A 14,353-nucleotide genomic window follows, 5' to 3' on the forward strand; every position below is an offset into this window, starting at 1 on the left:
CGGGAGAGGCGAAGGTCGAGAGCCATGCGTCCCCCAAAACACAACCCAACCAAGTCGCACTGCTTCTTGACACAATGCCCACTTAACCCGGAAGCCAGCCGCACCAATGTGTCGGAGGAAACACTGTGCACAGGGCGACCGTGTCAGCGTGCACTGCGCCCGGCCCGCGTGCACTGCGCCCGGCCCGCCACAGGAGTCGCTAGAGTGAGATGGGACAAGGACATCCTTGCCGGCCAAAACCTCCCCCTAATCTAGACGATGCTGGGCCAATTGTGCACCGCCCCATGGGTCTCCCGGTTGCGGCCTTCTGCAACAGAGCCTGGACTCGTACCCAGAATCTCTAGTGGCACAGCTAGCACTGCGATATGTCACTCGGGAGGCCAAATATGGACTCTTTTGACCATCACTCTATAAAGAAAAGATTTTGAACACAATTTTAAAAGTGTGAACAATCAATCAGTTTGACTATTTACATCCGCTTCACGTTCTCTCATTTGACAGAAACCATTTGTTTTGCCATAACAGTGACAGCTTTACCTTATTTAATTGTCATCTGCAGTGGACAGATATGCCCCCATCCACCCCTGCTGTCTGTAGCAGCCATACTGCGTCCCGAATAACTTCAAGGGTAATTCTCCCCTGAAAACCCATCTCTGTCCTGCCCAAGGAGACTCCATGAGCATTTCTCAGCTTCACCGTACTTATGAGCCAATGAGGTCCTGCCTCATTTGCGAAATCATGTTGCCGTGGCAGCTGGAGGGAGCAGTGTGTAGCGCACAGATAAATGTCTCCGCGGGTAATTCACGCCAGGGTCTTATTTTTGTCTCTGCTGGACCACGTTTAGACACTGACAGAGAGTTAGACTACATTCTATTAGTGTCCGTTATGTTCCCTTGTCTCCTTTCCTTCATTTCCTTCTGTGCTAGCTTGATATGGGTCATGGGCCAGCAACACAGTATGTGAATGATTTAGTTGCAGTTCCAACACATAACATGTTGCCTAGCCCTGCTGTAGTCAGTAGGTGAATGCAATGTCATCTACTAATTTTACAAATCAGTGGCTATGAAGCAAAGGAGACAGGGAAACTTATTGACCTAGCTGTTCTATGTGACAGGAGAGGGAGAGAGGTGCGCTCATTCCAATGAGATTTTACTGAGCTTGATGATGATGATGAATTGGTCGGAATAGTGTTCCATCTAACTAGCTTTTCTTTTTTTTTTTTGTCCTTTCCTACCCATGTGTTGAAATAAAGGTTCATCTAGTTAAATACTAAATAATGATTTTGGGTCTGTCATTTTTCTCCTCTCAGAGCATGAGTACCTTTCCCGTCCAGATGGACGTGTTTCCTGCCACCACTCCCTCTACCTCATTTCCGGTGCCCTTCGACCTGCCACCCAAACGCTACTCGAGTAAAGGTACTTGTACTTCCTTGTTCCTCCACTACACACTGATGTGTGTGTGTGTGACTTTGTGTGTCTGTCACTGTGTGTCTGTGACTGTTAGGCTTGGCTGATCTACAGTATATCAAAGTATTTGTAATACCCACAGTATGATTTTCAATACCGCAGCAAACCTTTTGAGATAGTTGTAAAACTTTGAGCTGTGGTGTCTGTCCTTGCAATTTGTTTACGTTCACATACTCTTGTTAGCATTTAGCTAGCGAATGCTATGGGAATTTGCTAGGACTTTGTTAGCATATATATATATATTTATTTTTTATTTTTTTATGGAAATAAATGGTGCCCCCTTGTGTGCACTGCCAGTGATACTGTATACCCCATTATGGTACAGAGACTGTATGACCATATGGATACCACTCAACCCTAATGTGCGGAACTGTGTGTCAATATCTGTGTGTGGGCCAATCTCAATGTATTTTTCTCTACGAGGACTTTTTATCAGTGAAAGTGGAGGTGTGCGAATCCTCTACTCTGATTCATTTGATAATAATTGCCTGGGGATCAGGTCTGCTGCCTCAAACTGTCCTGAGCCAAATGTTGATTGGCTAACATTTACAGTGGGAGCAGCGCATGAAAGGCTAAGATCAGAGAAGCCTGTAGAAGGTAAGTGTTGAGACTTATGCCAATATTTTTTTTATTATGTAAGCTTTATTTAACTAGGCAAGTCAGTTAAGAACACATTCTTATTTACAATGACGGCCTACCTAAAGGCAAAAGGCCTCCTGCGGGGATGGGGGCTGGGATTAAAAATTAAATAAAATATAGAACAAAACACACATCACGACAAGAGACCTAAGATGACAACATAGCATGGTAGCAACACATGACAACACAGCATGGTAGCATGACAACAACATTGTAGCAACACAACATGGTAGCAGCACAACATGGTAGCAGCACAAAACAGGGTACAAACATTGTTGGACACAGACAACAGCACAAAGGGAAAGAAGGTAGAGACAACAGCACATCACGCAAAGCAGCCACAACTGTCAGTAAGAGTGTCCATGATTAAGTCTTTGAATTAAGAGATTGAATAATGTCGCTGGAATAATATGTTGAGAGAGTGTCTCCTTCGTAACACTCAGCCAGAAATCCAATGTGGTGTAGTCGGCAGTGAAGGAGTACTGATAAGTGAGACTGATTATTTACTTGTCCAATAGCAAAAATACTGAAAATTCTGTAGTTTAATTTTTTTTTACTATTGACAGATAAGATTCCATTTTTATTTTAATAACAAAGGACAACCCCAGACTCTCCAACAATATGGAAACTATAACAAACTTAAATCTACACACAATAAAGTTAATCAGTGATATCAGTGAATTCATTCAGATTTCCCTTTGTGGGGCAGAATTGATTGATTATCGTATAATACCGAGAGTCGTCTGTTCTTTCAACAAATCGGTTGGTTACATTTTTTTTAAAACATATTTTTCCATATACAGTGAATTCGGAAAGTATTCAGAACCCTTGATATTTTTTTTCACATTTTGTTAGGTTACAGCCTTATTCTAAAAGGGATTAAATCTTTTTTTTCCTCATCAATCTACACACAATACCCCATAGTGACAAAGCAAATACCGTTTTTTTAGAATTTGCCGCAAATATTTTTTACAAAAAATACAAATACAAACTGATCACATTTACATAAGTGTTCAGACCCTTTACTCAGTACTTTGTTGAAGCACGATTACCGCCTCGAGTCTTCTTGGGTATGACTCTACAAGCTTGGCAAACCTGAATTTGAGGAGTTTCTCCGCAGATCCTCTCAAGCTCTGTCAGGTTGGATTGAGAGCGTCGCTGCACAGCTATTTTCAGGTCTCTCCAGATATGTTTAATCGAATTCAAGTCCGAGCTCTGGCTGAGCCACTCAAGGACATTGAGACTTGTTCCGAAGCCTATTGTGGATAGTCTGAGCACTGATGGAGGGATTGTGCGTTCCTGGTGTAACTCGGACAGTTGTTGTTGCCATCCTGTACCTGTCCCGCAGGTGTGATGTTTGGATGTACCGATCCTGTGCAGGTGTTGTTACACGTGATCTGCCACTGCGAGGACGATCAGCTGTCCGGCCTGTCTCCCTGTAGCGCTGTCTTAGGCATCTCACAGTACGGACTTTGCAATTTATTGCCCTGGCCATATCTGCAGTCCTCATGCCTCCTTGCAGCATGCCTTAGGCACGTTCACGCAGATGAGCAGGGACCCTGGACCCATCTCTCTTTTGATGTTTTTCAGAGAAGCCTCTTTAGTGTCCTAAGTTTTCATAACTGTGACCTTAATTGCCTACCGTCTGTAAGCTGTTAGTGTGACGACCGTTCTTCAGGTGCATGTTCATTAATTGTTTATGGTTCATTGAACAAGCATTTGGAAACAGTGTTTAAACCCTTTACAATGAAGATCTGTGAAGTTATGTTTAAATGAGTTTCTATGTATTTAAAGTACTTATAGGACTTACTAAAGAAGTCAGACATTGTGTATACCTACTTACTGCTTTAAATAAGTTAGACTTTCCTGTATATCATCCTAGCAGGCAGGCAGGCATGTAGATAGAGATACACAGACACGTGGGTGTATGTGTTCATCTCGCTCTTTACACTCCAACTTGTCGTTTCCCCTCTGTTGCTGTTGTCTGGGCAACTAGGGGTTGAACCCTGGTCTACGTGTTCTCAGACTTGAAGACCACCGCCTTTGGGCAGCTGCGGCAGCATCAATGTCTTCCAAGGGAGGACTCTCAACCGACAGGAACATGAGCCTCTGCAGTTGTGTGGTAGACACAATTTTGATCCTTTTCATCCTTGAGAAACCACATTCACACACTTGGCCACGAAGTGGACATGGACATGCTAATTTCCAAGCGTTGCTGTGTCTGTTGCCCCATCAATCATTATTGAGAAATATCTAGCTTGAGTAAGCTTTTCCATGAGCTTCTCCCTCTCCGTATCATAGATTTCCACAATAAAGCTGATCGGGGGGGTAAAACTAAATGAGTTATTTTTGGTGTTTTGGAAGTCAGGTGATGGATAGAAACAACAACAAAAACACCTAAACCAATGCATCTTTGCTTGCTCTTGATTATGGCTGTAGATGAAGGAATGTTTTGTAAAATCATACTCTGTACAAGCCTCGTCAGAGTTGTAGCATTCAGGAAGCTTCCCTCCAGTCCTGTGGATGAAGCCATGAAGATTTGTGAACGGGTGCTCGTCTTTGGCCACGTAGTAGGCCGTATGCATGATGCTGGTCAAATTGACCAACATTGTCTCCTCCATCGGCTGGACCCCTCGGATGACAGGTGGTAGTGGAGTATCCCTCCATCTCGCCAACGCTGCAGCCTTTGTTGATTGGTGGCGCATGCTGGTGGCGTGAGATGAGTGTCGTACCTGAAAGTTCCTTTGTACGAGGAGGAGGACCTGAGATGGAAATAAGATGGAATGTATTAGTATAACCTAATTGTCCTCAAATGTTTTCTGCAACACCTCAAATTTACAATGGAAAATGCAGGGGACCCCCCTTGGAAAAAGTGTTATTCTCTTAAAGCTGGCTGTGTGTTGTTCATATTCTATTCTATGTTCTGCAGGCTGCCCCAACACAAAATAATTTTTAAAAAGCTAATTCTCATAGTTTAGAAGTTCCTTAATTGACACTAAAAGGTTGCATTATATAACCACTTAATTTGTTTGATACAATTAGTTTGTCAGGGGAACCCATTGAAATTTCAGGCCCAAGTTTAGCAAATAGCTGCTAAAAAAATATGTAGGCCTACCTCTATTTGTCACATTTGGTTATTCTAGTCTAGAGACGTAGTTTTGCAAGCCGATGCTAACTAACTTTAGCGCATTAATGCTTCTTAGCCATTGCGCTAACCCTAGTTATCTTCAAGCTGCATGCAGTTATCCATGAGTTCATCTCACTGGGGAAGTAGATAAAGGGCTTAATTGACAAAATCCCAAACTATCCCTGTATAGCTAGCATTAGCTGATCAATGTAACCTGTTGGTGGCTAATTGACTGGCAAGTAACATTAGCCTTCCTTCTATGCTAACTTTAGCTAGCTAGATAACTTATCCAACTTGAACCTGTCAGTCGGTAACGGGTTGCCAAAATCAACATTCGCTAGAACAGTTAAAACTATATTGATTAAGCAATCCCGGGGAAATCCTGACATGTCATGCAGTGCATGACATCTCCCTCTGTGTCATGTCAAAACCATGGGAACTCCTCTTTCCAAATCGGAATGAGTTTTCTTATCCTTCTCGCCTTGTATGCTGCCATTTTAGCAGCTGGTCCAAGGTTTGGTAGTGGTGGTGGACGGATGGGGTGCTTTTCTGGTGCCTGGCCAGCTTTCGGTGCTTGTAGAAAATGTTTATTAGACCGCCATCTCCCAGAGATAACACTAACAAGAGAGTAGGATACACACATTTGACAACTGAGGTAAAAAATACAGTGGGCCACGGGACTAAAGAGACTTTAGACGAGCCAGTCCAACTCGCAGCTCAATTAATTTTGCCCAAAGTCCGTACGCTACTTGCAGCCTACACACTGATAGACACAAGTGTCTCTCTGCAGAGATTGGGAGTTGACAGTGCACAACACATTGCATCCTTAGGACACTTTGATCCAATTGATTAATTGTTAGAAATCAACATTTTTGTGTGATTTTTCATTACTTGTCCATTCAGGTAAGTTCAGTCAACATTATCCTTTTTTTTCGAGCCCTGTTTATGAATACACACCCTGAAGAGATTGAGGTATAGAGGAATCAGTCACTGGTAGGCAACTTGTAAAGCTATCCCTGACTAGCTGTCACACTGTATCACTGATGCTACTAAGGAAAGGGTTTTTCCCGAATAGCCCTAATTTCCAACTCAAATTTACAAGCACACACAAATAAGAAACACTGTCACAGTGACTCACATTTTCACTCTCCACCTCTTCCCCATTTCTGAAAGCTCTGTGTCTTCTGCAGAAACATCACACACACCAGAAATCAATTTCTATTCCCTTTCTAACTTGGGGTTTTGCTGAGTTTTTGTTAGGCTAGAGCCTTTAATGCCAGTGGAACTGAAAACCTTGAACAGCAAGTCAGTGACCAGCAGTAGCAGATGAAGCATCCCATTATTGTTCTGAGTGGTTGGGTGAGGGAGGCAATGGTATTTAACTGTGACTGGGTGACTCGGCCCTAGCTAGTTTAAATTACAGCTCACATTACAGAAGCTAAGGAGATGATGACTTAACAATAGCACGCTGTCATTTCTGCCATGACGACTCTTGGTTAAGTAGTTATTAATTATTCAGTCAACCAAACTCTATTTATTTTATATAGCCCTTTTAGAAAGTGCTTTTATAGTAATTCCTTCAAGAGCAGGTTTTGGCACATTTGCAAGAAAAAGCTCGCTAGAAGGAAGAAACCTTGAGAGGAACAAGTAGACTCCGAAGGGTGGAGACAGATGTTCAGGCTGGGGAAGATGAGGGAAAAAGTAGAGGGTCAGTGAGTGTGTGTCCATCACACGCTCAGGCACTGATTGGATATGTACACAGTCAACTCCCTCTCGTGTATGTCCTTGTGGTGCGCGTGTACCTTTTGCGTGCTCACATGTCACACACTGTGATTGCATCGGTCTAATTGCTGGGTGAGGAGGAGAGCATGGGTAATCATTACATGGCTGCGTCACTTTGTCAATCGCCACCTCTCTGGCATTTAATCACTACTCATCACCACCATCGCTGTCGGCAACGGTTAACATGCAGCAATAGTTACCTAGGGTGTCGTCAACTTCTGAACTGGAGCAGAAACCATGCCCGTCTCCCTGGAAATTAGTTGCTGTGATGCTAATGGTATGGTTGTGAAAATGCAGGTCTCATATACAAACGTAAAATGTTATAATTTTGACATTAAGCTATTTTATGTCTAAGGTTGGAATTTAAATTCAACCTGCACAGACTGTAAGTAATTTGAGGCAATCGCATGGCAATCTTCTCGACGCACGCACACACACACACACACACACACACACACTCCTAGTGCTCAAACATTGCACATCAAAACCTCGGGCAAGAGAGGAGAGGACCGAAGATGAGAGAAGGAGAGTAGCGGGCAGAAGGAGAGGCGAGCTGGAACAGAGAAAAGAGGGCATTTGGGAGAGAGGTAGAACAAAATGGAGAGGAGAGAGAGCAGAAAAGGGAACAATTAAGTCAGAACAGAAGAGCCTACAGCTTCAAGGGAGGAATGTACTGTATTCTCTCGGAGTTGTGCAGGTCTCGGAGACACACAGCTCCTTTTAATAGCACCTATGGCAAAGACAAAGCACTTTACAATATACAGTGCCTGCAGAAAGTATTCACTTTTTTTTTTTTTGGCACTGGCCTACACACAATACCCCATATCACATTTAATTTAGACAAATTAATGAAAAGCTGAAGTCTTGAGTTAATAATTCAACTTCTTTGTTATGGTAAGCATAAATAAATTCAGGAGTAAAAATGTGCTTTACACGGCACATATCAAGTTGCATGGACTCGCTCTGTGTGCAATAATAGTGTTTAACAGGATTTTTGAATGACTACCTCACCTCTGTACACCACATCTACAATTATCTAAGGTCCCTCAGTCAAGCAGTGAATTTGAAACACAGATTCAAACAAAGATTTTTTATTTTTTTAATTTAAAAAAAGATTGGTCTCATACACGTTGTGGCAGATGGCAGGGAGTGGTGTTTGAAGGATGATACCTTGCAGCCCGCTGGCTCCACCCCTGAGACTTATATGGACTTCCTGCCCCAACGAGGCGAGCCGGTGGATCATTAAGCCAGGGAGTGCTTGGGGATAAAAGAGGAAGCGGCCTGCACAAAGAGGCAGAGAACGGAGAGTTGTGTGTTATGAAGAGTGTGAGAAAAGAGAAATATTTGTGTGATTACCCGTTGTGACCTGGACTGTCTGATTACCCCCACTGTGTTTGGCTGAGGACCCGAGTGGAGAATGGAACGGACAAGGAGAACATGCACTGTGCACTGTGAAATGGTTGGTGAATTCCCCCCTTTTCCCCAGTGTGAAAAACTCCCTAATAAACTCCACATTTGCATTCTAGTTGTGCTCCTTGTGCGCGTTTTGTTATTGAACTTGGTGACGTGGAAACCCCACACCCTTGAACCTGCTACATGTTTAGCAGATGTTATTGCGGGTGTAGTGAAATGCTTGTGTTTCTAGCTCCAACAGTGTAGTAATATCTAACAATTAATATCTAACAATTTCACAACAATACACACAAATCTCGGTAGTTAGGTTTTCCAATGCCTCGCAAAGAAGGGCACCTATTGGTAGACGTTGAATATCCCTTTGAGCATGGTGGAGTTATTTATTACACTTGGGATGGTGTCTTAATAAACCCAGTCACTACAAAGATACAGGCATCCTTCCTAACTCAGTTGCCAGAGAGGAAGGAAACCGCTCTGGAATTTCACCATGACTTCAATGGTGACTTTTAAACAGTTACAGTATCATGGCTGTAATGGGAGGAAACAGGATGGATCAACAACATTGTTGTTACTCCACAATACTAACCTAATTGACAGAGTGAAAAGAAAGAAGCCTATTCAGAATAAAAAATATTCCAAAACATGCATCCTGTTTGCAACAAGACACTGAAATAATGATGCATTACGGAGTACCACTCTCCATATTTTGAAGCATAGTGGTGGCTGCATCATGTTATGGTTATGCTTGTAGTCGTTAAGGACTGGGTAGTTTTTCATAAAAAATAAACGGAATAGAGCTTGTCTATAAAAATTGTCTGTCCCCAGTTGCCACACTCACTAACGAGTGCCAAACTGCCTCTGGAAGCAACTTCAGCACAATAACTGTTCATCGGGAGCTTCATGAAAAGGGTTCCATGGCCGAGCACCCGCGCACAAGCCTAAGATCACCATGCGCAATGCCAAGCATTGGCTGGAGTGGCGTAAAGATCGCCGCCATTGGACTCTGGAGCAGTGGCATTCTCTGGAGTGATGAATCAAACGTTACCATCTGGCAGTCCGAATCTTTGGTTTAGCTAATGCCAGGAGAACGCTACCTGCCCCATTGCATAGTGCCAACTGTGGTTGGTGGTGGAGGAATAATGATCTGGGGCTGTTTTTCATAGTTCGGGCTAGGCCCCTTAGTTCCAGTGAAGGCAAATCTTAACACTACAGCATACAATGACATTCTAGACGTTTCTGTGCTTCCACCTTTGTGGCAACAGTTGGGGAAGGCTCTTTCCTGTTTCAGCATGACAATGCCCCCGTGCACAAAGCGAGGTCCATACAGAAATGGTTTGTCGACCTCTTGTGGAAGAACTTGACTTGCCTGCACAGAGCCCTGACCTCAACCCCATCGAACACCTTTGGGATAAATTGGAACGCTGACTGTGAGCCAGGCCTAATCGCCCAACATCAGTGCCCAACCTCACTAATGCTCTTGTGGCTGAATGGAAGCAAGTTCCAGCAATGTCCTAACATGGAAAGCCTTTCCAGAAGAGTGGAGGCTTTTATAGCAGCAAAGGGGGGACCACCTCCATATTAATGCGTATGAGATGTTCGACGAGCAGGTGTCCACATACCTTTTGGTCATTTAGTGTAGTTGCATAAAGTGAACCTTCTGTTCTGAGGTAGCTTCTGTAGATACAGTGCCCTCCGTAATTATTGGGACAGTGACATTTTTGTTATTTTTGCTCTATACTTCAAAACTTTTTAGATTCGAAAACTAACAATGACTATGAGTCTACAGTGCAGGCTGTCAGCTTTTTTTTTTTTAAATTAAATTTATTTCACCTTTATTTAATCAGGTAGGCAAGTTGAGAACAAGTTCTCATTTACAATTGCGACCTGGCCAAGATAAAGCAAAGCAGTTCGACACATACAACGACACAGAGTTACACATGGAGTAAAACAAACATACAGTCAATAATACAGTATAAACAAGTCTATATACGATGTGAGCAAATGAGGTGAGATAAGGGAGGTAAAGGCAAAAAAGGCCATGGTGGCAAAGTAAATACAATATAGCAAGTAAAACACTGGAATGGTAGATTTGCAATGGGAGAATGTGCAAAGTAGAAATTAAAATAATGGGGTGCAAAGGAGCAAAATAAATAAATAAATAAACGTTTCATCCGTATCGGGTGAAACATTTCAAAATTACACTTGTTGTACATAGTCCCCACATTTTAGGGGAGCAAAAGTATTGGGACAAATTCACTTAAGTGTATTAAAGTAGTAAAAATATAATTTTGTGCCCAATAGAAATGAATGGTAAATAATGTATTGTCATTTTGGAGTAATTTTTATTAAATTCTTAGTAAAAGAAGACTAGAATATCTTTCTACGCACTTCTACATGTGGATGCTACCATGATTACGGATAATCCTGAATGAATTGTCAATAATTAGTGAGAAAGTAACAGAAGCACAAATATCATACCCTCAAGACATGCTAATCGCTCACCATTACAATAACAGGGAAGGTTAGCATTTTATATCATACCACCAAGACATGCTAACCTCTCACCATTACAATAACAGGGAAGGTTAGCATTTTGTATCATATCCCCAAGAGATGCTACCCTCTCACCATTACAATAACAGGGAAGGTTAGCATTTTGTATCATATCCCCAAGAGATGCTACCCTCTCACCATTACAATAACAGGGAAGGTTAGCATTTTATATCATATCCCCAAGAGATGCTACCCTCTCACCATTACAATAACAGGGAAGGTTAGTATGTTATATCATATCCCCAAGAGATGCTACCCTCTCACCATTACAATAACAGGGAAGGTTAGCATTTTATATCATATCCCCAAGAGACGCTACCCTCGCACCATTACAATAACAAGGAAGGTTAGCATTTTATATCATATCCCCAAGAGATGCTACCCTCTCACCATTACAATAACAGGGAAGGTTAGCATTTTTTGGGAGGTATGATATTTGTGCATCTATTACTTCCTCACTCTTTATTCACAATTTATTCAGGATCGTCCTGGTAGCATCCACATTCATGTAGAAGTGTTTAGAAACATTTACAATAAAAAGTGACTCCAAAAATGACGCACTACATTATTTACCATTCATTTCTATAGTCTGAAACAAACAGCAAACGCATCCAACAAATTTGTAGTCACAAGCTTGATGTACTGTAGTCATTGCATGCTATGATTATGAGACCAAATACTCAATATTTTACTACTTTAATACACATTTAAGTGAATTTGTCCCAGTACTTTTGCTCTCCTAAAATGTGGGGACTATGTACAAAAAGTGCTGTAATGTTGAAATGGTTCACCTGATATGGATGAAAATACCCTCATTATTAAAGCTGAAAGTTTGCACTTTAACATCCAAAGTAATTGTTTGATTTAAGATATTTGTACTTTTGAAGTATAGTGCCAAAAGAAGAAAATGCTTCACTGTCCCAATTACGAAGGGCTCTGTATGTTCTTGTGTACGGTGGTGTTGGTGGTGGGGATGAAAGGACAGCGGTGGCGAGAGACTGATGAGAGGAGAGCGGTGGAGAAGACACAATTATGAGAGCGAGAGGAGAGAGTGTTTGTGAGGACAGGAATCAGAGAGACTGAGGTGGAGAGAAGCGCATGTGAGGACAGCGATATTGTGTGAGCGCCAAGGATGAGAGGTGGGAGTGAGAGAGCGGAGTGCTGAGATGGTGTCAGGGATGGTCAGCTGCGTCTGTCCAGAGCCGGCTCGCACACGTCTACAAGTGGTGTGTTCGTCTTCGTGTGTGAATGAGAAATTGTCTGTGAAATTGTACTGTCCTTGAGTTGTGCTAGTTCATTCGTCGACATGATGTAAGCACGGTGCACAAGGCTTCTACACACACACTTCGCTGAAGATTTCACACACACGGATTGAATCTTATCTAAACCATATAGTACACACTTAACAAGATAATCCTTTTAATTAAACATGTCAACATGTTGTCTAATCCTGAGGGCCTTTGAGTGTGTAGACCTTTACTCAATATCATTCATTTACATGTCACTATTGAACAAACTTATTGTTCTCTGGAATAAAGGACGGCTCATTATCTGTACAGCGCACACTGCATGGCTGCTGCGTTTGGGAGAGAAAGCACTGCTGGGACTGTTCAGGGAACTGAACTGTCATTCACTTTAACCCAATTTTCCTCTGCTGGTAACCATGGTCACCACTGTTGTAATGCTGGCCCATAGTGACTTGGCCAGGACTGGTGATACCGTAGTGAAAAGTGTGAATGGGAGACAAAGTGATCAATTCGTTTTTACTTGAGCCTGGTTGTCAGTTTGTGGCTGCGTCCCAAATCTCACCTTATTCCCTATGTAATGCACTACTTTTGACTATGGGGCGATTCTGGTATCTCAGATTGTTGTATAAATATAAAGTAACACACTTTAATTTTGCTCCCAAACATTAGAGCAAAATTAGTGTGCGACTTCCTTTCTTTTTTATAGTTAGTTAGCACCTCTACAAATAATGTTTGGGTGTGCGTCAGCTTCTGCCTTTTACTATCTCAGATTGTTCCGGCAATTCTCACATAAATACTTAATTGGGAGGATGTTGAACATGCTTTATAACATTTTGTATCACAAACAATTGTTTTGAAAGTCATGATGAAAGTGGCCATAATTATTATTATTATTATTATTATCTCAAAAGTACCCTTTGATTTTGTTCATTTTTATTATTTGGACAATATACTCTTTAAACACATCACATTTCCAGTGTAGGCTCTCTGCTACTTTTGAAGATATTATCCATGTTATACATAGAAACGGACATTATAGGTCGTTAAAGGGAAACTACCTCCTAGAACCAACCTCTGTTTATAAATGACCTATGTGGCATCGAAATACGAATTTTAAAGTGTAAATGGGATCATTTTGGTCATAAAGTCAGTCTCGTCCAAAATTACATTTGGAAGTGAGTGCATCACGACGGGTTGGGGATGGATTACTTGCATACCCAATTTTGCTGTCCGAATGCTGTCCAATTACCCAGAGACAACAAGATGTGGTCTGCCCCCAGCTGCCATGTGTTGTCAAGTATGCAGTGCAAGCACACTTGCTCTGCATAGGAATGGAAATGTTGGCGTAAACTTGTAATGCGTTCAACAATATTGGGCAAGATGGTAAGGAATGGATTGCATTCAACAACGAATGCACAACATGATGGCTGTGACTTGTGTGTAGTAAGTAGCTCGATAGCTAGCTGGCTAGTTAGCTAGCTATGATACTGGGATGCTGTGATGTACGTGTCTATATACATAGCCTCTCCCTAATGTGTAATGTCATGTATTATAGAGAGGAGGATTTGCACCTGACGATAAGGTTTGATAGGATTTAACATTAGCCAGCTTGCTATCGATAATGTTTCAACTCAAACTGGCTAACTAAGAAGGTCCCTGCTAGCTAACATTAGTTTAAACTCAGACAAAGATAGCGATAACTAACTCGGATTTGCAAGTTTGGTAGCTAGCTACTCTTATGAGAACAGGCATGTTTGGGTTTGCACTTGCTCATTGCGGCATTCTGGAACTGGAAGTCATGATCAAGGGCTAGGTTACAACTAGCTAGCTAGCATTCTGCTATAGTGCTAAAACAACACGCCTGTTCTCATAAAAGTCTATTTTGTATCTTCTACTGTAGGGCAAAAATAAATGAAGGATGGTACTTGTCTATCCTGAGTACCAATCTTTTTTAGCTAACATGCTACAAATATGTGTCCGCAAGCATTCAGTAACATGGTAAAGGCGTCCGCGTCACTGGCCTGAATCTAGTCTGTACTTAGTGACTGACTGTATTAGTATAATTACTTCCAAACTAGAAACATTTTTTTTCTCGCTATATGTTTAGTAAGTGTTGATATTTTATT

The 14,353-nt window shown here is 41.9% G+C and overlaps 1 protein-coding gene across 2 annotated transcripts in view; it reads left to right on the forward strand.

Annotated features, from left to right (window-relative positions):
• The window catches only part of tdp1 (tyrosyl-DNA phosphodiesterase 1), a 61,777-nt gene that overhangs the window by 38,273 nt on the left and 9,151 nt on the right, over positions 1 to 14,353 (forward strand). For both annotated transcript variants that reach the window (XM_036954502.1, XM_021573707.2), the window contains exon 15: positions 1,310 to 1,415. In XM_036954502.1, the coding sequence (XP_036810397.1) occupies positions 1,310 to 1,415 (106 nt within the window). The remainder of the gene's footprint in view (positions 1 to 1,309; positions 1,416 to 14,353) is intronic.

Source organism: Oncorhynchus mykiss, chromosome 19 (genome assembly GCF_013265735.2).
Source record: "Oncorhynchus mykiss isolate Arlee chromosome 19, USDA_OmykA_1.1, whole genome shotgun sequence".
NCBI classification, from domain to species: Eukaryota; Metazoa; Chordata; class Actinopteri; order Salmoniformes; family Salmonidae; genus Oncorhynchus; species Oncorhynchus mykiss.